We start from the raw sequence: 24,922 nt of genomic DNA, 5'->3' as shown, positions 1-24,922 counted from the left end.
TCTGGACAGAGCAGGTGTAGGCAAAACAGTAACTTTGGCCATAAAACGCCCTGAGATGGGATGGGGAATAAGGGCTGTACATGGAGAGGGAGAGGTAGATGGGGGGACCTGGCCTTGAGGAGGGAAAGGTGGGCTTGGGCAGAGAGGGGAAGGCATGATGAGAAGAGCCCCTCGGTGAGACAGGGCCACACGCTGTCTGAGCAGCCTCCTTACATGTCCTCCCGTGAGTAAGGCGCTGGCCACCAGGAGGCTTGTCCCAGTCAGGGTCACTTCCTCCCACAACGGAAAGGCCCAAATCATCTCCCCGTGGGAGGAACTCAGAATGGAGAGAGCCAGGAGCCAGGAGGGAGGGAGGACTGGGTGGTCAGTCCCCAGTGTTCCCCTTATCATCTTCAGGTGGTCCTGTCCCTCAGACTGGAAACCACCCACAAGCCCACCATGCCCAGACTTGGGCCGGAGGGGCCCTCAGGGCAGGCAGCACCAAACCTTTTAGAGCAGAAGGTTTCAAAGGTAGAGCATGAGGTTGGTATCCTGTACCCTGTGTCTTGATGTTCTGGCATCTGGTAGAAGCCTGTGTGTTTTAACTGGGCTTCTCATCCTGGTATTTTATGAGCTCCCCTCCGTTTTACCTTGAACATCATCTCCCGCCAGTCAGGCAGAGTCTGTAATGGCCCAGCTTTCCTTGACAAGCTCATTTCTGTCATTTAAAATGAAAAAGTTTAGAAATGCTAGGAAACAGTTAGAGATAAGCCGACTGCAGCACGCTCTGGAGTGGCTCTGGCTTACGTTCTGTTGCCCAAGGCAGGGACAAGCCATCCCATTAGTACAGAAGGAAGCCTGTTTCTTACCCACTGCGTGCTTCCTCCCCAGGTGCCCGTCCCTCCCCGAGAGCTGCAGGGCTCCCTCTACCTAACCCACACATTTCAGGGTCCATCGGTCTTGTAAAAGTTGTAATTGCTCAAGAGAAGCCTGACTATTGCTAAAAATAAGTCCTCCCAGAAGGACTTTCATAACCTGAGGAACATCGTTAGACAGCCCAGCTGGGGGTCTCAGCATCTCTCCAACAGCTGATTCCCAAGATGCTTTGCAGGAAGAGGGGTTGGGTTGGTGGGGAGGGACAAGGAGGATGTGCAGGGATCCCTGTGGGCACCTATGAAGAGAGCTCCACATGACCTCTGCGTTCCCCAGATGGGGCGGCCATAACAAAGCACCACAGACTGGGGGCTTACCCAACATTTATTTTCTGACACTTCTGGAGGTTAGAAGTCGAGATCAGAGGGTCAACAGGATTGGTTTCTCCTGAGGCCTCGCTCCTTGGCTTGTAGATGTTCACCTTCTCGTTGTATCTTCACCTGGCGTCTCCACATGGCCTTTCCTCGTGTGTGAGTGTCCCAATCTCCTCTCTTCCTATGAGGATACCCGTTTTATGGGATTAGGGCCCACCCACATGACCACTGTTTAACTTAAATTACTTCTTTAAAAAGAGATCCTGTCTCCAAATAGTCACACTCAGAGGTGCTGGGGGTTAGGATGTCAGCATATGAATTGGTGTGGGGAGGACACAGTTCAGCCCATGACAGGCTCTCTCCACATGTGCCCACTTAGTTTCTCAGTGCACTGGGCATGTCACCCCACGATGTCCTTGTGAATCATGACCAGCCATGCTTTTTCTCCTCTGGGAGAAAAGCCATGAACCTCCCACAGAACCTCCCACTGCTCACTAGGGGACACCGCCAGGAAACACTCAAGTTCTAGGTGAAGGAGGAGGCAGCGTGACCAATGTGCAATCCGCCTGGAACCACTAGTCATATGTGGATATTTAAACTTAATCAAATTTAATGAAAAAATCCATCTCTGTTGCATCAGCTAGTAATAGTGGCTCCCGTACTGACAAGGCGAATAGAGAATATTTCCATTATGCACAAAGTTCTGTTTGATAGCGCTAGTTTAGGACTGACCTTCATTTCTGGAAAATTCTACCCTGATTTCTCTCAGTGGCCATCTTTTGAAGGTGTCTCCTATCCCAACTGAACCCTAAGTTTCTGTAGGCAGAGGTAAGTGTGAGTTTCTTTGAGTTTCCAGCAGTGCCTACAGCTAAATGTTCCTGTGTCAAACACACCACAACCCCAGATCCTCTTAACTTTGGTCAAAGAGTTGCCTAAATCCTTCTCCAAGAACTAATGGGGTGGTGGTGCCAGTGTTCCCACGTACTCCATGGGTGTGGTAGCCAGGGCCCCACCGCACAGACAGCTTTTCTTTCTTTTTTTGCAGAGGATCAGCACAGCCACAGGGGATGGCAAACATTACTGCTACCCACACTTCACCTGCGCCGTGGACACCGAGAACATTCGCAGGGTGTTCAACGACTGCCGTGACATTATCCAGAGAATGCACCTCAAACAGTACGAACTCTTGTGAGGCAGCCCTGGCGGGGAGGAGGGAGGGGGCGCGTCTTCTCGCACCTTCTCTCTGCCCTCCCCGCCTCCCCTGGCCACCCTGCCAGGTGGAGCATTTACTCCAGCACTGTCACCCCCAAGCCGTGGTCAAAAGTAGGCAGTTCCCAGTCTCATCCAGCTGCCGCCTGTCCTGTTCTGTGTTCGCTCCTGTGTGACCACCAAGCCTCTGGCTACCTCTGTTCCCCTCGGGTTTGGTTTGTAGCTTTCCTCTTCACTGAGCACAACCTTCCCCAGCGTCCCCACTTGTACCCATCTGTGTCACTGCAGACCACCGCTGTCACGCAGTGGGGTGCTGCAGTGAAGTCTGTCCGGGCGAGGGCCCCTCTTATTCATCCACTCAGTGCTTTATTGATTCAGTGGGAGCTTTATAAATGGGGGAGCAATGGCCATTTTTCCGAATTATCAAGCAAGGTTTGTAGAAGCAGGGGAACGATGCGGTCAGGTGGATAAGTGGCCTCCCTTTCGGAGCTGAGTCGGCCCAAGAGCGAGGCCAGACCTCAAGTCACAGAGTGGAGGGAAACCCTCTTTTCAGTCCTCTTTGAGTCGCTGCCGACCTCAGGCATTACATTGGACCTACTTGGAGCCTTTTACATTTAGGCAGAAAACCTACCACATCCACCGCTGTCCTGTCTCCAAATGATTCTCTAGACTTTGATTATGCTTGGACAAGAGTCTCCTTCCATACCTTGTTGTTGTTGTTTTATGGCTGGTTTATTATAACTGTACAGACCACCAAATGTAATATTATTTTATATAACTCCTTCAAAAGTCCTTGTAGGTCCTTGTGCCTTGATTACGGCTCTATCTGTAAAGAAACCGTGTTTTTATCGTGAAGAGCTAAATGTCAGCATTACCTGCTGCTTGCTCTAAAAAAGAGAATGGTATCTGTAGGATTTAGACTATTTTATCAGGTTAGTACTTTTAAAAATATCCTTGATTAAATATATACACACACACACACATATAAATTATACACATGAATTAGTCACATCTTACCATTTTGTACCCACATCACAAGCTTCTTACAGAAACCAAGGATTTTTTTTTCCTCCAAACAATGCCTTTTGAATTTTTGCAATTTAAAGACTTTTACAAGCCCTCTGAGTAGAAATAGGCCAAGCATTCCCTTAGTCGAAGCTTTTGAACCACCCACTTGACCACAGTTTCTATTGTAAGCAAATAGCAAGAAGGAAACAGAGGGCGTCAGTGTCTGTGTCCAGTCTGAGAGTCAAAGGATGGCATCTCCATTTGCCCCTTGAAGAAGAAAGATTACGAAACCTTTATTTGAAATGCAGAATCAAAAACCTATGGCTGTTTCTCACACAGGCAAGATTTGCAAATGCAGCCTTATAAGTTATAGTATGGTACAAGATCTAGAAAGCAAGAATTACTAGAGCAGTGATGCTTTACATGTTCTGTCCACAGCCACGCTTGGAGGGCAGTTTTCTTGGGTCCAATATAACCTGCAGAGATGTCCAAAGTTATATTTCAACAATACAGCCTCACTGACGTCACTTCATTTCCTTTTAGTCTTTAATATCTTAAAGTTTACTCTGGAAGGCAGCATTTTATAATCCTTTATAAATGCATCCAGATTTAAATTCGACTTTTCCAAGAAAGAGAGGATGACAACTTTCCAGATGATCGATCAGGGTAATAAACACATAATTTACGTCAGCGTCACTCAATTCTGCACCTCTCATCCTTGTTGCGTAAAACCCTGATCTGAAATGAGACACATAAAGTGGCAATTATTTTCTTTCCATTGCACTTTCAACGTAGAACATGGAAGAACGCCAGAGCCACGCACCCCCCACGTGTGCCCAAAAAGCAAAGTTGTGTGCTCTTACGTACATTATCCCTCAGCAGTACCCCTGGGACTAAGCTTCCTATTCAGAGACAGAGCCAGGCTCACAGAAGACACACAGAAAGAACACATTTTATCTGGTGGAAAATTATCAAAACATATTTATTTTTAAATACCAAAAGCCACTTCCCAGTCCTTTTTTTCAAGTCCCTTTGGATCATGGACGGGCATTACATTCAGATTTTAACAGCCTGGTCTGCTGGAGAGAAAATTAACGTTCTCTAAAAATCCAATTCCATGATTAGCACAGAAGTACAAAAGTCTACAAAAACATATTCCTGCTTGTGACATCTGTACTTTTATTATTTTAAGTGTACAGCTTTATCATATATAATAGGAGTTTGTGGACCACTTCGTAAGGGGACAGAAGCAAACCCAGTGTTTGTGCACACACAACCCCGAGTGTGTTCCCGGGCCGCCGGCTCCATCCTGGGGAAGGTAGGACAGCCTCGTGCATGCAAGTGATGACTTTAATAGCTTTTACATATTGTACAGACACGATCTTTGATGATACATATATTTGATAAAATGAGACAAGACTTGTTGTAGAGTACACGTTCCATTTTTATAGCATGAGAACAGTACCATCAACTATTTATTCTGCAGGAATTTGCATCAGTGATTAACAGTTTCCGTGATGTGTATAAAGACCGCCTCCTTTGACCTCATCTCCCGTGAGCCCTGCCCAAGGTCCAGTTTCTTTGGCTTTGTTACTTATGACGAAATACACAAGTCTCCTGCTCTTTACGTTGTCTTAAATTTCCTGAGCAGGTTCCAGCCCAAAAGAAAAGGTGAGGGTAGAAGTCTGGAGTGGACTAACAGGAGGACCGCCAGGAGCCCAGCTGCTACACAGTATGTGGCCAGAACGGTAGCCTCGTGAGGCAGGTAGCACTTGGCAAGGGCGTACTCTGTGGGCGTCATACTGCCCTGGAAAGGAAATGAGGAGGTTAATGCTGCAGCGAGAGCCCTCCCACATTGCCACACAACAGACTTAGACACAGTTGAGGCAAAGCAGCCATCTTGGTTGAGTCAGGTGAGGCCAGGAAGTAGCTCTCCTCCTGAGAGGAAGGGGCACAGCCTTGGGCCTCCACAAGCCACCACCCACCAACCAGAAGCACTGGTGGAGACATGAAGGCAAGGATCCCAGTGTGCTGAGTAGAGCTGAACCCTCCACTGAAACTAGCCCCTGGCACAGCAGGTCCCCCGCTATAATGCACTGGGCAACATGACAGAGATGCAAGACGCATGGAGATTTTACATCAGTGGGCACTGAGAAACAAGGACTACAAGGCCATTTCTCATGCCACTTCTGCTAAATTAAGCAACCTGTTACCCAGAAATGCATGGGCTGGGGGCACCTCAGTGGGCTTTTCTTTTAAGCGTTTTTGCGGTGTGGACTGACACTGAGGAGTGGTCTCATTCACTTTGAACTTGAAAACATGAGGGTTTCCCCATCTTTTCATGAAGTAAAAGTAGCCACTAATTGAAATGACATGTCAAGTGCACTAGCCAGAGCTATAGCATTCTCCTGACTTAAGACAAGATGATGGCGTCTGGCCAATGAAGACAGGCTCCGGTTTCCTTTGAAAATTAGACACACAGAGCCTCTTATCTGAGGACCATACCAGGTCCATGGGGTTGACGCGTTCTGAAGGATGCCCAGCCCCCACCCCACCCCCTCCAGGGCCATGCAGCGCTCACGTGTCCCCAGAGAGGCACGAGGCACGGGGAAAGGGGTCTGTGAATCAAACCAAGTGCACATGGGGAGGAAGGCAAGTTTGTATTCACAGCGTTTGTACGTTTTTACAGATTGCAGCAATTAAATAGTTGATTACTGTGTTGATTTCAGTACTTCTATGCGAGCGTTCAGATGAAAATAAATGTTCACATTACCATGATGAAGCTGGGGTTGTTTCTGTTCCTCCAACTGAAAGAGGGCACGCTGATCTCGGGGATTCCCGCCCCGTGGAGCACCTCGCAGGCACTGTGCGTGTGGCCACTCAGGATGAGACGTGGCCGCAGCCACCAAAGTAGCTACCACACCCGGTGGGGCAGGGGAACACAGCCAACAGGTGGTCAGTGCCTGCACAGAGTCCCCTCAGGGCCCAGCGACTGGCCACCCACTTATTTCATGAAGCTAAATATAAAATCCCTACTTGGTCGGGGGCTTTATCTTTTCCTTAACATCCTTTGGTTGGCTGAGACCCTATCAAAAAGTAAGCTCAGGCTTTTAGGGAGACTCTGTCCTCCTTCTCTCAGATTTTATATTTTTACAAATATTTTTATAAATTTATTTTATATTTCTATTGTATGATATAGTATGTCATCCACTATACAAATATGTGTTTCTATAATATAAATATAGTTATAAACATATAAGTAAGCTCATCTGAATGAAGTGCCCCAAAATTAGCTCTTAAATTCCATTCACATTTTCAGACACATTTAAGTTGATGAACAAAAACTCGGACTAAAGAATAGCTGAGGATATTATTACTCACTTGCTATTAGGAAACAGAATTACTGGGGGCAGGGGAGGAACCAAAGGAGGACATGAAAACCTGAGCCCGCATCCCTTTAACCCCCCACTCCCACCCCCCAATGCCCCACTCCCCCACCCCGCCTCCAAGTGTGCCAATGGCTGTCCATGGCGGTCCGTCAGTCCCGTGGGTGGGTGGGCATCCCACTCCCCCGCAAACCTGCTGAGAGGCCTCCCGGGAAAGCACGTCGTACCGCTCCTTAAAGGGGATGCCCCGCTCTTCCAGAGGCGCAGCGTCCTCCCCAGAACAATTAGCATCGCTCCTCCGGTAAAGCGGGAAATGCTGCCCAGATATTAGAGAGTCAGATGTGAGCAGGGGGGGCCCCGGCCGTTTTGGGCCAGATCCGGGGAGACAGAGCCGCGCGGTCCCCGCTCACCTGCAGGAGCACCGGGGCGGACGCGGGCAGCAGCGGCACATCTCGGCAGGGGCCGGAGCCACGTTCCTGCTGGTGAGAAATTGGTTACCCTGGCAGAGCTGGTGTCCCCGAGCCCCGAGCGGTAAGAAAGGAAGAGGGAGCTGAGCGACGCAGGAAATACCAGGTGCAGCGACCGCCGGGTAGAAGATGCCAGAACAGAAGCCCCTGTGCCTTCGGGTGCTCCTACCTCACGGGAGCAATTCAGTTGGTGAGAAATTTCCAGGAGTTCAGCTTCCGCTTTGGAGCAGATGTGGCAGCCGTCCCCTTCCAGGGCAACGCTGTTGACCATCACGAAACTGAGGAAGAGGGAGCAAGCGGACGGTCAGAGCCCCTGGGCTTCCCGTGTCCGGACTCTGGCAGTTCTGCTCCCATGACACAAAAGGTGAGGGGCCACAGTGTGAAGAAACCCATCCCAGAGCGGCCTGAAGCCTCAACTCGACTAACCTGTTTTAGGTTCGAGTTGATACTAAGAAGGCACCAGAGCGTTATACTGGGAGGGGAGCCTAAGACACAGTCAAAGGAGTTTGAACCTTGAATGCGTGAGAAATCCCTGAACAGTGAAGCACAGGCAATCTTCACTGACATCTGTACACGCAGCAGACAGGGCGAGGCGGGGCAGGGAGGGGTGCCGGCCAGAGCTAACGGGTGCAGATGACCCCAAACCAGGAAGCTGGTAAAGCCAGGGACGGCTGCCCTCTACAGACCACTTTACCTAGATCTGTACAGACTACCGTTAAACAGGCTTTTGTTTCCGACACACATATCAGCTGGGCCTGAAGAAGGCACCTGTCAGTAAACACTGCTTGAAATTTAAAGAATCTTAGCAATGGGGAGCTAACTAAATGATCTGAAATACGATCAGTGGGTTTCAAGTTTCTTAAACTCTATGCCTAAGGAAAAAGAACTGAAACTGTGCCCGGTCTTCATAGGACTCAGGAAAGGAAGCTGCTAGAGACTCAGTACTACAGGTTAAGGAGAGGGAAGGAGTGAGCATTGGTGGAGAACCCTTGACCTGGTTTCCGGGAGTGTCACAGGTCATCTCTTGTGACGGACCCAGTGAGCTGCCATGGCCAAAGCCATGAGCGCTGGACACCCAAAGGGCCATGATCGAAAGAGGAAGAGTCTTCCTCTCCCATCTCTTCTCCCTCCAGTAGGTCTGCAACCAGAACAACATGTTCAGTCTTATCTACCACCCTGGGAATACACACCCAGACATGACAGGGCCCGGGGATGGCATAAGAATGGCCACACAGAGGGGGAGCTCACTGTCTAAGGAAAGGGTGGGGAGGATTTGGTCTACAAATCAAGGCTGATGGGACGGGAGTTGGGGTGGCACACAGCTAAAGGACAGTGAACATACCCACCCCCAAACCCTGGGACAGCATACCCACGAGGGCATCCTTTATAAAGGAAAAGAAGTACATTTTGAACAAATAAAAATAAGATCCTTTACAGAGTGGGTTGATGAATGTTCTAGCACCCAGAGACATGGCAGGCAGGAAGGGAATGCCCTCAGTGGCCAGGCAAAGTCATCAACTGGCCAGTCCACTTGCAGCTTGTTAAGGAACACCAGGTTGGTGACCCCGATGGTGACCATCAGGGAGGGAGGAGGCCTGGGGTGCCTTCATCTGAAATGGTACAGCAGGCCACACAGAGCCCAACTCCAACCCAGGACAATGGCTCCCTTAGAAAAAGAAGTCCAAAGGAAGGAAAGGGCTTCCTAAGAATTCACAAATAATACTCACTTCGTTCCCTTCCAAGAAAACAGCCTTTTGGGGTTGAAAACTTTCTCAAATCGTTTTATTTTGTATGTGCTCATCCTAGATTCAATTGTAAAAAAAAACATTTTTCAGAGCAAGCCATTTTAGGACCTCTTAAGAGTTAGCATAAACACGGGAAATAACTCGGGATCTGAGTGTTGGACTAGCCTTGGGAGGTGAGGGCTCCAGCTGGCCCAGGCTGTCAGAGGCAAACCCTCCACCACTGAGTGACCACAAGCACTGGGGCAAGTGACTTAGTCCCCAGAGTCTCAGTTTCCTCACTGGCACAATGGTTAAAATAACAGGACCATCAGAAAGATTAAATGAGTTGATTTATGGAAGTAAAGTGCTTAGCCCTGATGTTTATAGCAAGATTATCCACAACAGCTAGACTACGGAAAGAGTCCATCGACTAACGAATAGATAAGAGGTGGTCTATAGCCATGGAATATTACTCAGCCATCAAAAAATATGAACTCTTGCCATCTGCAATGACGCAGATGAAGCTAGCAAAATAAGAGAAAGACAAATACCATATGATTTTACTCATATGTGGAATTTAGGAAACAAAACAGATGAACATAGAGGAAAGGAGAAAGGAGAGAGAGAGGGACACAAACCCTAAGAGACTCTTCAATAGAGAACAAACTGAGGGTTGCTGGAGGGAGGTGGGAGGGGGGATTGGCTAGATGGAGGATGGGGATTAAGGAAGACCCTTGTGATGATAAGCATTGGCGATATACGTAAGTGATGAATCACTAAATTCTATTCCTGAAACCAGTATTACACCATAGGTTAACTAACTAGAATTTAAATAAAAATTTGGAGGAAAAAATAATACAATACTTAAAACTGACTGACACATTGTAAGCACTATGTAAAATACTATTTACAAAAGTCGAAATGGTCTTGTTTTCTGAGTCCCAAAGAAAATAATTGGTCATTAATTGTAAGCTTCAAGTTCGTCACCCAAGTGCACAGACAAATCATTTATTCAACAGAGATTCATTAAAGGTGTACATTGTGCCAAGACAAAAATCTTCACCCTGTGGAGTTCATGCTCCTAGGGCTTCCATCTTTCAAGAACAACAAATGTCTGCCGCCTCCCCCAGCACAAATAAGGCTCTCACCTGAATGGTGGCAGGTTTAAAGCTCTAGTTAACGAAGCTCTCGGGGGGGCAATGCTTCACTGAACAACTTACTCATAGTGGAAGCCAATGTCATGGTTGCCAGCAACCACCTTCAGCTGCACGTGACGTGGGTGTCTGAATATTTTCCGAAATCGCTGCACATCATCTGCCCAGGCCTATGGGGAAAACAGATCACTGCTGAGACCCAGAGAACCTCTCTTCCCTGTGGCAAAAAAAAAAAAAAATGTTCCCTATTCTGATGATGAGACATTAAATTCCCCCTCCAAATCAGATGCCCAGAGAGTTAATGTAGAACTTAGAATGTCTTTTTTTTTTTAACTTTTTAAAATAGATTTTATTTATTTATTTGAAAGAGAGAATGAGAGAGAGAGACCACAAGATGAGGGAGGACAGTCAGAGGGAGAAGCAGACTCCCTGCTGAGCAGGGAGCCCAACGGGACTCCATCCTGAGTCTCTAGGATTATGACCTGAGGCGAAGGTAGTCACTTAACCAACTGAGACACCCAGATGCCCTAGAACTTAATTTCTAATTCTATGTCACACTGCATTTTCTAAGACTTAATATTTCAATGATTTAATTTGATGCCAGCTTTTAATTAAATGGTATTCCCCCATATTAAAACATTAGATGGCAATTATATACCCATTATTTTAAGATCCCCTAAAAAGATCCCCTGAAGCCCATGCATGGACCCCAGGTTAATAATCACTCCAGACTGGGACACACTGTGAAAACAGGCTTGTAGAAAATGTCCAGTAAATTCACGTGTCTCAACCAAAACAAAGATGAGCACATCCCTCATTTTATCATTTCCCTGTGGCTACCACTGTGGGAATGAGAACAGATAGAATGTAGAGGAAAGAAAGACAAAATCCAACAAATATTTCAACATTATTCGGACATTTACTTTAACTATTAAAGCTTGAGAATTATGTTTGTATCATTCTGGCTCTTATTAAGTCGAAAAACATCAACTGGACAGACACAGGAAAGACAATACGGAGTTGGAGAGTAATCAACTTTATCCTAAGAGTTTTAAGTAAGGCCCAAACCAGAGAAACATGCTGGAGAAAAAGTTCTTCAATACATTTACAAAGACTTCACTTTAACAGATAATATTTAAAGTTAAGATAAGATAAAAGCAGAATAACATAAAATTAGAAAAACAAAAACAGGAGTGCTGGGTGGCTCAGTCAGTTAAGATCTGCCTTCCGCCCAGGTCAGGATCTCAGGCTCCTGGGATTGAGCCCCATGTCAGGCTTCCTGCTCAGTGCAGAGCCTACTTCTCCTTTTCCCTCTGCCCCTCCACCCCAACTTGTGATTTCTCTCTCTCGCTCTCTTTCTCTCTCTCTCTCAAATAAATAAATAAAAACTTAAAAAAAAAGAAAAACATAAAAACATAAAATGCTACCCTCAATTTGTAAAAGCAACATATACATCCAACTTCATTTTATAACTAGTTGCTTGTTACATATACTATTTCCATTATCTCATATTTAATTATGAGACCCTATAAACAGTGGCTTGTCTTTTTTTTTAAGATTTTATTTATTTATCTGACACAGAGGGAGCAGAAGCAGGGGGAGTGGTACGCAGAGGGAAAGAAAGAAACAGGCTCCCGGCTAAGCAGAGAGCCTGGTGAGGCACTCAATCCCAGGACCCTGGGATCATGACCTGCGCTAAAAAAAGACACTTAACTGACTAAGTCACCCAGGCACTCCGAACAGTGGGTTTCTAATCAGATCTGGACCAAGACTTTCTTTGTAAAGCTTTTGGATTATCCTGGGAAATGATAATGGCTTTTTTTTTTTTTAAAGATTTTATTTATTTATTTGACAGAGAGAGATCACAAGTAGACAGAGAGGCAGGCAGAGAGAAGGAGGGAAGCAGGCTCCCTGATGCGGAACTCGATCCCAGGACCCTGAGATCATGACCTGAGCCGAAGGCAGCGGCTTAACCCACTGAGCCACCCAGGCGCCCCTGATAATGGCTTTTTAAAAAATCTCCATCCCCAGTGCAAACTGGTGCAGCCACTCTGGGAAACAGTATGGAGGTTCAGTTAAAAACAGAGCTACCCTACCACCGAGCAACTGCATTACTAGGTATTTACCCAGAGGATACAGACACAGTGATTCGAAGGGGCACCTGCACCCCAATGTTTATAGCAGCAATGTCCACATATAGTAGCCAAACTATGGAAAAACCCCAGATGTCCAATGACAGGGGCACCTGCACCCCAATGTTTATAGCAGCAATGTCCACATATAGTAGCCAAACTATGGAAAAAGCCCAGATGTCCAATGACAGGGGAATGGATAAAGATGGGGTACATACACATATAAACACAATGGAATAGTCCTCCATCATCAGAAAGAATGAAATCTTGCCATTCGCAACAATATGGATGAACTAGAGGGTATTATGCTGAGCAAAATAAGTCAGTCAGAGAAAGACAAATAACCACATGACTTCACTCATATGCGAATTTAAGAAATAAAACAGGATCATAACAGAAGGGAAGGAAAAATAAGATGAAAACAGAGAAGGAAACAAACCATAAGAAAACTCTTAACTCTAGGAAACAAACTGAGGGCTGCTGGACGGGACGGGGGGTGGAGGGCATGGGGTAACTGGGTGATGGACATTAAGGATGGCATGTGATGCAACGAGCACGGGGTGTTACATGCAACTGATGAATCACTGACCTCTACTGATGAAACTAGTAATATACTCTATGTTAATTACATTGAGTTTAAGTTAAAAAAAAATTTTTTTAAATATCCCACCCCACAAAAATACCTTCTAAAACCATTTATGACCAAACATTTTCATAAGCAGCAAAACAGCTTTTTTCTATTTTCCATTAATTCCAGGAATACAGTAAGTAAAATACTGGACAGCTAAGGTGAGAACAGCCCTTCTCTTTAGTTATAGAAAGGCTTACACCTCAACACCCAGATGGAGGCCCCTGAAGGCACAAGAACCTCACACCAGGTCCCTGAGACTCCTTCTGCTCAGAGGAGGGGCGCCTGGGTGGTACAGTCGGTTAAACATACAAATCTTGATTTCAGCTTAGGTCATGATCTCAGAGTTGTGAGATAGAGCCCCACGTTGGGCTCTGCACTCTGCACAGTCTGCTTGAGTTCCTCTCTCCCTCTCCATCCGTTCCTCCCCGAACTCACTCTCTAATAAATTTAAATTTTTTTGAAAAAATTTAAGAAAAGGAGGGTAGCAGTCACATTTATAGCACAATTCTCATAATTTCATGGCTAAGTAATCCAGTGTAAAGTGAAATTACATTTCAATATGTATTTTATAATTTTGGTGACAAGCGGAGTTACGCACCTTGCCTCTTTTTCCCTTTCCCAAGAGGCTCATGGGAATGTGCATTCCAGCAAAGCGAGTTCTGACTAATCTACCTGTTTCCTACGTAAACAGATACAGTTGACAGTCAAACAAGTTTGAACTGCGTATGTCAGGTTATACATGGACTTGTTTTTTTATAAAGACAGTACAGTACTGTAAACGTATTTTCTCTTCCTTAAGATTTTCTTAGCAACATTTTCTTTTCTCTAGCTGACTTTATCCTAAGATTACAGAATAGAATACACATAACATGTAACATACATGCTGACTGTGTTATCAGCAAGGCTTCCAGTCCACAGTGGGCTACTGGTAGTTAAGTTTTGGGAGAATCCAAAGGTATACACAGATTTTTGACTGCATAAGGTTGGCGTCCCTAACCCGGCATGTTGCAAGCGTCAACTATCTATGGTTAGCCAGCCTAACTCAAGACTGGCAGGAGATACGGATCCTAACAATCATCAAGATAGACTACACGTGGGGCACCTGGGTGGCTCAGTAGGTTAAAGCCTCTGCCTTCAGCTCGGGTCCTGGGATCGAGCCCCACATCGGGCTCTCTGCTCAGCGGAAGCCTGCTTCTCCCTTTCTCTCTCTCCCTACTTGTGATCTCTGTCAAATAAATAAATAAAATCTTAGAAAAAAAAAAGAATAAAATTAAAAAAAAAAAAAAGATAGACTACACGTGTTTAATGTTGGTGCTGAGCAAAACCCCCAACCCTCCCAGATACTGCTTCATGGATTTTCTGGGCTCCCTGCCCTAGACCCTCAAAGGAGGATTAGGGTGGCTGGATCACGGGGTCCTACCTGGGGGGAACTCCACTTCCCTTCATCAAAGACGTCCCCTAGAATGAAGACAACTTCGGGCTGCAACAACCACAGAGCCGTCTGGAAAGCTCTCTCCATTTGCCATTCCCTAAGGTCAACAGAGAAAAGCACAGCATCAGTCTCTTTCTTATGTGGAGCCCAGATCTGTCTTACGGGCCATTTAAAAAGTCAACCAAATGGTCCCATTCTCCTTCTACAGCCTCACCCCTGCATTCCCTTTCCACGCTAGCAAGGGTCAGAGTCCACGTGTAATTCAGTGTGGGAAATAAAGGGTCTGAGGGAGAGTCGGGCTGCCCCACCCACGCATCTTAAAAGCTGACTTCCCCCCATGTGGCACCCACAGATCAGACACCACACTGCACCCCAGAAGCCATCCCTCAGTCATAACAAGCCCCAAAGATCAGGGAGAGCTCAACGCAGCTTCCAAAGACACTCAGTGTAGACTAAGTTGATGCACCCCAGAGAGGAGAGGATAGCATCTGCCTCAACTTCCACTTCTTGAAGGACCTCAACTTCCTGTCTGCCTTCAGAACTGGGGGAAGATAATGGGAGAATCAGACTAGCCAATACCAAGACTGTAAACCCTGCAGACTTCAGATATCCAAGACATCACCCCATAGGTAAGACAAGTGAATGAAAAGAGGCTGGGGGGAGCTTGGGTGGCTCAGTTGGTTAAGCATCTGCCTTTGGCTCAGGTCATGATCCCAGGGTCCTGGGATCGAGCCCCACATTCGGCTCCCTAGTTCAGTGGGGAGTCTCCTTCTCCCTCTGCCCCACCTTCCCCCCTCAGCTCGTGCTCTCTCTCACTCACTCTTTCTCTCAGATAAATAAAATCTTAATTTAAAAAAAAAAAAGCCTGTGCTCTTGAACCTAACAGGCAATGGCTTAACCCCCCAGCTCCACCCATAACCCCCTATACGGCCTTGAGAACGTCACCCACTCCCTCTGATTCCTATTCTTCATTGGTGAGCAGGAATTGTAAAACCTTCTCTCACAGGGCAGTTAGTGGGAGCTCAAACGTGCACGCTTTCTCGAACCACCCTCCCCTCTCCCTGACCGACTCTGACCCGTGTCATTCTCCTAAGGATCCCAACTCTTCCCTCCTTTTTAAGGCATCATCCCGGCTGTTTCTCCCCTACCAAAGGGGACTGTGACATCCCAGGGCACAAATAGGAAAAGGTAATTTGAGGTCAGCGAGGACCATGCAGGCCCCGTGTAAAGTGCTTGCTGCATGTGCACACCTGCACTCAAGATATCCCCAAAATTCAGTGCTGTTTTTCTTGATGAATGTAATTCACCCTGGAGAAGAAAGATCTAGAAACAGCAGCAACAACGGGCGGGGAAGAAAGCTCAACTGCTAAGGCCCAAATGGAAGCAAAGGAAGTCTCACCCTGGCCCTTATTTCATGCCTCCTGTGGTTTACAACTCTTGAGTACAGAAGGACGGCAGCCCCTCCGGCTTTCCTTTTTCTGTCTTGCCTTCTCCTCTCACCCCTGGGGACATTTCACCTCTTCCTCCTCCCACTCAGCATAAGGTTCATCCAAATCCAGACTATTCCAAGGATATTCCTGCTCGCAAGGATAAAGACCTGTTTAGAGATGATGAGGAAAAGGGGTCAAGGAGGGGAGTCTGAGGGGCAAGAAGAGAGCTCTGCTGCCACGATGGCTGAAAGCCCCATCAGTCACCTTCTGGTGGCCATAACTCGTAATAGCCAAAAGGTAGACGTATCCATCCACAGAGGAACAGAGAAACAAAACATGGTCTAAATACACAACATAATTATCCCTCCGCCTTAAAAAGGAAGGAAATGCTGCCACATGCCCCAACACAGATGGACCTAGAGGACATTCTGCTCAATGAAATAAACCAGACACAAGAGGACAAATACTGTATGACTCCACTTGTATGAGGTCCCAGAGGAGTCAGATCTATGGAGACAGAACAGCATGGCGGGCGCAGGGGCTGGGAGAACGGGGAAAGGGGAGTCAGTATTTAGCAAGGACCAAGTTCCAGTTTGGGAAGAAGAAAATGTTCTAGAGCTGGCTGGTGGGGACGGCTGCCCAACACTGTGAATGTATGTGATGCCACTGAAATATACACTTAAAACTGTTGACCATGGTAACTTTCACGTTATGTGTATTTTACCACAATTAAATTTTTTAAAAAGCGTTCTGATGGGAAAGCAGGTGGACTCTGCTTGGGCCGGTCTAAGTTGGACAAATAGGACCTGATCCTCTCTCCAGAGTGACAGCCACAGACCTGCTTGGCTGGGGCTGCCCAGAGTGCACAAAAACCAAGTGGGCTCCAAACAACACCCCACTGACTGTGAGAGGGGACCACCACCAACCCAGTTATGTTTCCTCCGCTGCCCAGGGAAAGGGGAAGCCAACCTTGGCCCACCACACCCATGTGCCAGACCTTGTTGGGGGAATTTTCCTCACACAGCCTGCAAAGTCTCTGGTATTGAACAGTTACAAACAAGGAGGCAGAGACAGGTTTGGAGAAGCCCGAGGAACTTGTCCAAAGTCACAAGACTCTAATCCAGACGTGCCTTCCAAGTCCTGGGTCCTTAAAATAAGAGAGGCTCTGCAAACACTATGTTCAAGGAAAAGTCAAAGGCCCCATATGTCTCTCTTTGAGAGGAAAATAACTAACGACAAGCCTGACCTAGAAGGAGAGGGATCCGCCTTTGGTAAAATTTCAGAAAGATTCCTGATTGTAGCCCCTACCTTCGTAATTTGTCTAGCCAATGGCCTCGTACTTCCCCAAGCAAGTGAGTATCAGCCAAAAACATGGCTTTCAGAGTCTTTTGTCCACTGTCATGAGCGGGAGTTTTCACCTCAGGCCAATCACACCAAAAGATCACCAAATAATAGATTAAAAATTCACAAAATAGAAGCGTGGCAAAGACAACAGCTGTGAGTTTCAACAGCAGGAAACTCCTTCTCTTGAGCAGACACAGATCCTGGTTTCCAAACCCCGGCCTGATTGGAGCCATGTCTCCTGCCCAGGAGTCGCCAGCATCCAGGAGTGAAATCCATCAAGAACTGACCACAAGAGAAGTGTGGAATCTTGGGTAAGGCGCAACCGGTGTCCAGGGCTTAGCCATGGACCTGTGGAGAAAACAGAAAGGATCAGATTACGTTTCTTAACACTGTCATAAACTCTCCTTCTAGTAAGAACTAATAAGTTACAGAATCCCACCGATATTCCCGAATAAATGAAGTGTCCAGTACTTGTACGAGGCTAATAGGTCAGATTACACTGTAAGAATGATCCTCCCACTAACACGATAAAGTTTGACTACCACTTTGGAAGTCATTAAATAAGAATCTACCCAAAGGATGTTAAAGTAGGACACATAATGGAACAGTCGAAAAATATTTTTTTTTTAAGATTTTATTTATTTATTTGACAGACAGAGATCACAAGTAGGCAGAGAGGCAGGCAGAGAAAGAGAGAGAGGAGGAAGCAGGCTCCCTGCAGAGCAGAGAGCCCGATGTGGGGCTCGATCCCAGGACCCTGGGATCATGACCAGAGCCGAAGGCAGAGGCTTTAACCCACTGAGCCACCCAGGCGCCCCTCAGTCGAAAAATATTAATAAGTGTAACGTGACTCCCAAAACTTGACTCCCACCCGTCCCTGACCTTACAAATCAACAGGCCAAGAAGCCCCCTGTATCGTGTTGCCTCTGGTGTGAATTCCTCACTTTTCCATATCGTTTTCCACAAAAGAACTGAATATTCACAATGTGCTTTAGGGATGCAGGGAATACATGCCACTCTGGGCTCAGAGGCCGGGTCTCCCAGAGCCCCCCATCTGTCAACATGGCAGCTGGGTTATATGTTTCCATGAACGTGGGTTTTCATCTGCATATGAGCCTTAAAATTCGGGATGGCCTTCGGTTAGAAGACATCTGTGGGTAGTGGTTTCTCAATGGGAAACTTAAGGTGGTTATGGATTCTTCTGAATCATAAATGAGGTTTGTTTCCTATTTAAAAAGAAAAAAAAGCAGCCACTTTTGACACATCTGAAGAGCAAGGCTGGCATGAGGATGACCTGAAATGGACTTTGGGAAGTGACATGCTGGGGGCGCCTGGGTAGCTCAGTGGGTTAAGTCTCTGCCTTCAGCTCAGGTCATGATCTCAGGGTCCTGGGATCGAGCACCGCATCAGGCCTTCTGCTTGGCAGGGAGACTGCTTCCCCTCTCTCTCCGCCTCTCTGCCTACTTGTGATCTCTGTCTGTCAAATAAATAAATAAAATCTTTAAAAAAAAAAAAATGTTACTGAAGTTCCTCATCTTAGGCTCCAGACAAGGATCTTAAAGGGCAGTGACCTGAAAGCTGCAGAGAACTCATTTGGGAGAAGCTCCAGAAGTCTCTGAGTGGAGGCGTGGAGGACCACTGACCACAGATCTTCACTGAGCCCATAAATATAGAAAATCCCTTTCTGGGAGGGATGCTTTTCTAAGATGAATCCAGGAAACCTCATATGGTTGATTGACAGGCAAGGAGTCAAGAGCACACTTCTCCTGTAGGGTCCAAAATAATCTCCGCAAAATTCAGTTTCCAGAACTTTCCACATTTGCACATAAGCCTGAGTCCCTATAAGAGTCCCTAGCTTATGGCACGGTGGCATTCTATATAACAACCAACTATCAAGATACGGAAAATTTTTTAACTCTTACCTAAAGAAAAATAAATGGAGGCAAACATGTATTTTGAGCCTTTAACAGAAGTTTAAAACATAACCTCAGAATTGAAAGTGATAAATGATGGATGCCTTCCCGCTCCCCCCAATGGAGCACTGACAGCTGTCGGCCCTAGCACTGGGTCCTCACCTGGTCTGTGGCTTTTTGGAAAAGAAGAAATGTCAGGATCATAGGGCAGGAATGGCTCCAGGCCCAAGTGATCACCCCCCCTCTGCCTGTTCTCCAATGGTGGTGTTTACAGTAAATACTTGATTGAAGAGGCAACAGGACACGAATGCCAGATTGTAACTGTGTCCTTTCAGATCAAGAGGTCAAAGGCAGCGGTGCATGTAATCTGGGATCCAACGCTCTTCCTGCAGTTCTACTCCAAACATCCACACTACCTTCATCAAGTGGGTCTGACCACCAGTGACCACATGCCACACCCTGTCCTCGTCCCTAGAACCTCCTCACCACCTCGGTTTCTCAAAGGATGGACATCGCATGCCCCATAACTGGAATCACTGGACACTTTATCTTCCCACTGGGGACATCTTGGAGAGGGAAAGTGGCATTAAAGATAAAAAATGGGGCAGTGGTGCAAACCATGACAGCCCCAGGTCACTCGGGGAGCACGGTCCCCCCTGTGCTTGATTCCACTCCATGAGGCTAGCGCTTAACTGAATGCCAGTGGGGAGAAAGTAATGCATTTCCTGCTATCACCCATCTATCAGCAATCAAAGTCCAGAATGTGGTATAAATGCCCCTAGTAACCATTCACTGGGGAGACCAAGGACAGGGATCCTCTCTTAAAAGAGAGAGACCCTCAAAGGACTCATGAATATATTTCTTGATACCATCTCATTTCCTTTGGTTTGATTCAATCAAATGTATCAGAAGCAACCATTTGGTTTTACTATCTTTCTTTCAAAAGGCCCAAGAGTGTTCTGAAATCCTAACCACAGCAGCTGAAACTTCCCCCAAACCCTCCTGTTTCCTCAAGCTTTAGAGGGTGAGGGGAGAGGAAGGAGCCCAGCCTTCTGGGGCCCGCCCTACAATTCTCTTAACACGCACACCTTTGCTCTTTAGAGGCTCTGAGCTCCCTGAGCTGAAAACCAGAATGATGACTTCGTAATTGCTCCTCTACACCCACTTCCTTTAATCTAAGAAGCCGGTGTCAGCAGTGGTAACTAAGATCCAGAACGCGGAACACGACCAGGGGAGAGGAGTAGCCTGGAACCAGGCAGGCCCAGGCTGCAGTCCAAGTGTAGCACACAATGGGGGTCAGGGGTTAAGGGGACTCAAAACTGCAGTCCCCCAGCTTCCCTGGACCCTTGGGAGCAGGACGGGACCCACAGAGACAAGCCAGGGCTTTGCACTCACGGTCGCTCCGCCGAGCTCTCCCCCAACATGGCTTCCCTGTACCTTTGATCCCACTGAGGCTGGGCCTGGCCTCTGCCACCGGGCGGACAGCTTAGATAAGGAGGGCAAACAAACAAAAGGTTGGAGAAGTCCCTGCCCTTCCCTCCAGCATCTGTGTTCTTTTTTCCATAAAGATATTAAAAAAAAAAAAAAATACCCTACACAAAGCCCTTCAGCCAGAGGACTAAGAATAAAGAAAGGGAAGGAAGAAGGAAGGTAGGATGGAAGGAGGGAGTGGAGAAGGAGGGAAAGAGGGAGGGGAGGGAAAGAGGGAGGGGAGGGAGGGAGGGACGAGGAAGGCAGGGAATCCATTCTCTCCCCAGAAATGGCACAGCCAGGCCAGCGTGCCAGGCACACACTAGGTAATGAGACATCGCTCCTACCTTAGGGTGGCTTCCAGATGGGTATCAAGGGACCTTCTCTTTGTGCTCAGGCTGACCTCAGGGACAGCACCGCTCCCTCATTTTCTGACGCAGCTGACCTGTGGAAAGAGCACGCTGACTGCTAGGAATTGGGAGCAACGGACATTTCCAGCACAGGGACAGTCACGGCACAACAGAGCCTACCTCTCTTGGCAGGAAAGAGGAAAACCTCAGAGCTCTCTAGAGAACCAGCCACTTCCCCTTCTTCAGTATTTTATCCTAGGTTACGATACCCACCAGCAGAAAAGAGCTATGCTGAACCAGAAAAAGCCCAACCTACAGCTTTGCTCTGTGACCTTGGGCAAGCCACTTACCCTTTCTGAGCCTCATAATTGGGGTCACAGTACCTGCCTCCTATGATGTCATGGGATTGCTAGAAATGACGCTCACCAATTTTTTAAGCAAAGCTCTTTCCAGGAGGCAAGTATGTCAGGATTAGATTAGAGAGCAAGCCTTCCAGTCTGGTGAGTTCAGAAGCAATGGGACTTGATTCAAATAGCCACAGGAGGAGAGAGGAGGGAGAATGAAGCCCAGCGGAGAAGAAAGGCCAGAAATGGGAGAGAATCTAGAAGCTGTGGCTATTTGAGTTGGACTAATACTGAGTTGGACTAATACTTGACATCCCAAGTCCCTAGACCCTCTGCTCACTAAATGTAAACCTGAACTTTTATCTCAACCATAATAAGCAGGTCAAGGACTTAAAATCCCCATAGCCACACAGCCCGAATAACTAAAATGCTACTCTGTCTTCCACGTCTAGGCTCTTACAGGCCAAAAGAGAGAAACTAGGTTCTTTCCAAAAATGATAGGAGGGTCCGGTCCTTCATCGGAGCACTGTGGAGCACTCTACCCAGGCCGGAATATGGAGAGCTCTTCTGCCAGCTCTTCCTGCCTACTCAATGAATACATGGGGGAAAAAAATGTGTTTATCCATCTTTTATCACTAGATGTAAAACTAGGCCATGAGTGGTTTCAATAAAGACAATATTCTCTGTGTGTTGCCTTCTTGTGGTTAAGTGATTAAGAATTCTGTCCATATTAGACACTTCTCTTTGCATTAGCAAGTTTGGGTTTAAAAAGCAAAATTACTAAAACATTACTGTTTTCACACACACACACACACACACACACACACACACACACACACACACCCGCCCTGAGGTGAATCTGTCAATTTTATTGAGCTCATCAAATGATATACCAGCAGGAAAACTATACAGGCCTCCCAACACTGTGTGTCCTGGTCATGACAGAAAACATTATTTCTTACTGCACTAGTCTGTAAGTTCTCTAAGTTAGGGACCCTACCTGGTCCATCCTCACATCCCCCCTCTGCTCACGCCCAGGATCCTGCCTGCAAACAAATGATTAATAAACATCTGTGGAGCGAACAGCCTATATTTATTCTTACTGTCCCAAACCTTTTAGAGTTACAAACATATATTAACACTCCTTTGGTCTTTAAATGCTTCACAGTCTCCAGCCATAGAAGCAGGAGGAACAAATGGAGAAGATGTTCTGTTCCCCTTGGTCAGTGGGCCAGACAGGAATTTAAAGACAGGCAAACAGGGTCACAGAACACATTTTCTCACAAGCCCCTCCGTGGAAGTCTTCCAAAGGAAAACCTTTTATGGCTGCTGCCCTGGGGAAAACAGAGAAGGAAACTGATCAGTGTTTAAAGTAAAAAACAAACAAACAAACAAAAAACCAGCTAAAGAAAAATAACTGACATGTTATTGTTCAAGAATAGCTCTTTTAAATTATAGCATAAAATATTAATATATAATACATGCACACCACATTGTTCTATATTGCCTAACACATAAAAATAGCAGTTGCAATTCCTAACTAGGAACAAAATATTTTATCCAGTGACTGAGTTTTAACTTCAAAGCCACCATTAAATACCTAAATTCCCTCCACCCAAAAACAGCATTAAAAAATGTTTAATATGCCCCGACCTATAGTTTGGCCTCTTACTTGTCCATTATCTTCAATATACTCCCACAGTGTCAACCATGGCTATTCGAATGTTAAATGTTCCACCTTAAATAAGACGGATTTTTTTTTGGGGGGTCAATCTACATCAGTAAATCAGAAAATGAGAGGCGCCTACGATTTAATATCCGGGTCTTAAGTAATCGTCACTCTCCAGCCAATAAATGACTAATTCCCAGAACCCCGTGTTTTTCAATCAGCTCTCAATCCTAAAAAGGCAAGGGGGTTCCAGTTTGCAGTAACAAGAAATAGCAATGAACCTAGAAGCCTAAATATTACAGCACGGTCGTTAGAATCCTCGGAGAATTCTGCTTGCAGTGGGCGGCCAGGCACCCAGCGAGGGAGATCGGAAAGTAAAGCCTCCCGGGGGAGCCTGGCCCCCATCATCTCACGGGTCCTCCGGCCCGCGGGGCATCCCCGCCACTTCCGGTTTCCGTGCACGTGGCACAGCGGGTTTCGCCCCACCCCCCCCCCCCCGCTATCATCCCTGGCACCTTGGGCGGGCGGGAGACACTGAGTGGCCGCGAAGATCTCGGCCCCGCCCCAGGCCCCGCCCCCGCCCGGGCCTAGGCGGAGACCCCCGATGGCCGCCGCGGGCGTCTCGTACAGTGGCTGCAAGAAAGCAAAATCTTACCCTCGGCCGCATCTTCCTCAACGATTCGGCTGTTCGTGCCATCCTTACTGTCTTCTAGACTTTCTTCTCCGCTCAAGGCCTTAGCGCCACGGCTCCCTGCAACCCCCCGCCGAGCAACGTCCGAGAAGGCGAGGGGCGCGCGGAAGCCGCGAAGCTGTTGGCGCCTGGCAGGGCGCACGCCGGCCGGTGCGGATCGGGGCGGCCCCGGCGCCCCGCTCGTGGACAGGGCGGCCCCGAGTTCGCTTCCCGAGTGCACGGCCGCGGCTCGAGGCGGGCTCCGCGAGCCTTCGGAGCGCCCGGGCCCCGCGTCCCAGGCGATGGGGGCGGGGCGGCAGGAAGCCGAGTCGCGGGGCGCCCGCGCGGCGCGGACGGGTGGCGCTGTGTGACGGCTCGCTCCTGCCTCCCTCCCTGAGTGCCGCGCGGCTCTGCCTCACCTTGCTTGGTCTTCTCCAGGGCGGGACAAAGTGCCTTCGGGGAGTGTGTGATGAGTTTATTGGGGCCTTTCTTTCTCTTTTTCTTTTTCTTTTTTTTTTTTTTAACCAATGTTACTTAGTATAATATGACCTGGTCTAATTTCCAAAGAGCTTTCACATCCATTATTTAAAATAATCCTCAAAATAACCGTGTAAATCAAGAGCAAGAAACTCATTACCCCGCGTTACGAGAAGTAAACTGAAGCCCGAAGCAATAACACAAAGGGGCTTCCAACCAACCCGTTCTAGCATATTTTTGCACATCTATGAGTATAGTTGATATACGGAGATATACTAGAAATCGTATAGAAAGCAAACAGCAAAATGCCGGGTATCTAGGAAGCAAGCAGTAAATGGTGGTATTATTAATAATTAAGAATATTGTAATATTTTCAAATATGTCCAGATGAACAATTTTACCATCACGAAAATTAGGACAGCGTATGTGTACCAACACGATGCAATAGGAAGTATGCAGCATTGACTGAAGTATTCTTGTTGACTAGAAAAGCAAAAGAAAAAACAAATGTGAATCCTGGTAAAGCCTATAACTAACTCCAAGCTTAAGGAACTATAGGGACCAGTGAACAGGTTAAATCACATCACCAAGAAAACAACCAGCTGGATCCAGAATGTGCAAGTTCTACAGACCAAATGACCTAACTTCTTAATTCAAATAAATAGCATCAGAAAAAAAGGAGAGAGGAGGAGAGGGAGATTTGTTATAAAGCAGGCCTGAGAGACACATTAGGCAAATGCAAGTTTGTGAGCCTTGTTCGGGTCATAAGACAAAACTACCTTTAAAAAAAAAAAAACACCTAAAGATTGGGGAATGCCTGGGTCACTCAGTTGTTAAGCGTCTGCCTTCAGTTCAGGTCCTGATCCCAGAGTCCTGGGATGGAGTC

At 47.0% G+C, this 24,922-nt stretch overlaps 1 protein-coding gene across 7 annotated transcripts; it reads right to left on the bottom strand.

Annotated features, from left to right (window-relative positions):
- Positions 1-4,598: 4,598 nt before the first annotated feature.
- Positions 4,599-23,808, bottom strand: LOC111142458 (metallophosphoesterase 1). Of its 7 annotated transcripts, none has more exons than XM_022495621.1 (12): positions 23,545-23,808; positions 22,334-22,554; positions 20,874-20,971; positions 17,108-17,491; positions 14,358-14,466; positions 10,241-10,344; positions 9,024-9,098; positions 7,466-7,574; positions 7,240-7,308; positions 7,023-7,145; positions 6,217-6,357; positions 4,599-5,250 (listed from the first exon to the last, which is right to left on the bottom strand). In XM_022495621.1, exons 4-12 carry the CDS (start codon positions 17,374-17,376, stop codon positions 5,068-5,070), a joined length of 1,182 nt encoding a protein of 393 aa, XP_022351329.1. In that variant the 5' UTR covers positions 17,377-17,491; positions 20,874-20,971; positions 22,334-22,554; positions 23,545-23,808; the 3' UTR covers positions 4,599-5,067. The 7 variants fall into 7 exon arrangements, with proteins under 7 accessions (XP_022351329.1, XP_022351330.1, XP_022351331.1 ...); XM_022495622.1 differs by having other exon boundaries at positions 22,505-22,554; XM_022495623.1 differs by lacking the exons at positions 22,334-22,554; positions 23,545-23,808 and adding an exon at positions 21,057-22,024.
- Between the last annotated feature and the right edge of the window lie 1,114 nt (positions 23,809-24,922).

The sequence above is a fragment of the Enhydra lutris genome, unplaced genomic scaffold (assembly GCF_002288905.1).
Source record: "Enhydra lutris kenyoni isolate GAN:26980312 unplaced genomic scaffold, ASM228890v2 scaffoldscaffold8, whole genome shotgun sequence".
Taxonomy (NCBI): Eukaryota; Metazoa; Chordata; class Mammalia; order Carnivora; family Mustelidae; genus Enhydra; species Enhydra lutris.
This window is presented reverse-complemented; position numbering and strand designations above follow the sequence as displayed.

Excerpts from the sequence above, each read along its gene's own strand:
- LOC111142458 (XM_022495621.1), bottom strand. The coding sequence starts at position 17,376 with ATGGCTCCAATCAGGCCGGGGTTTGGAAACCAGGATCTGTGTCTGCTC. Across the intron at positions 7,575-9,023 it reads TTTTCTTGGAAGGGAACGAA|TTTCGTGATGGTCAACAGCG; the intron begins GTGAGTATTATT and ends CCTCTTCCTCAG. Across the intron at positions 5,251-6,216 it reads ACAACCCCAGCTTCATCATG|GGCAGTATGACGCCCACAGA; the intron begins GTAATGTGAACA and ends TTTCCTTTCCAG.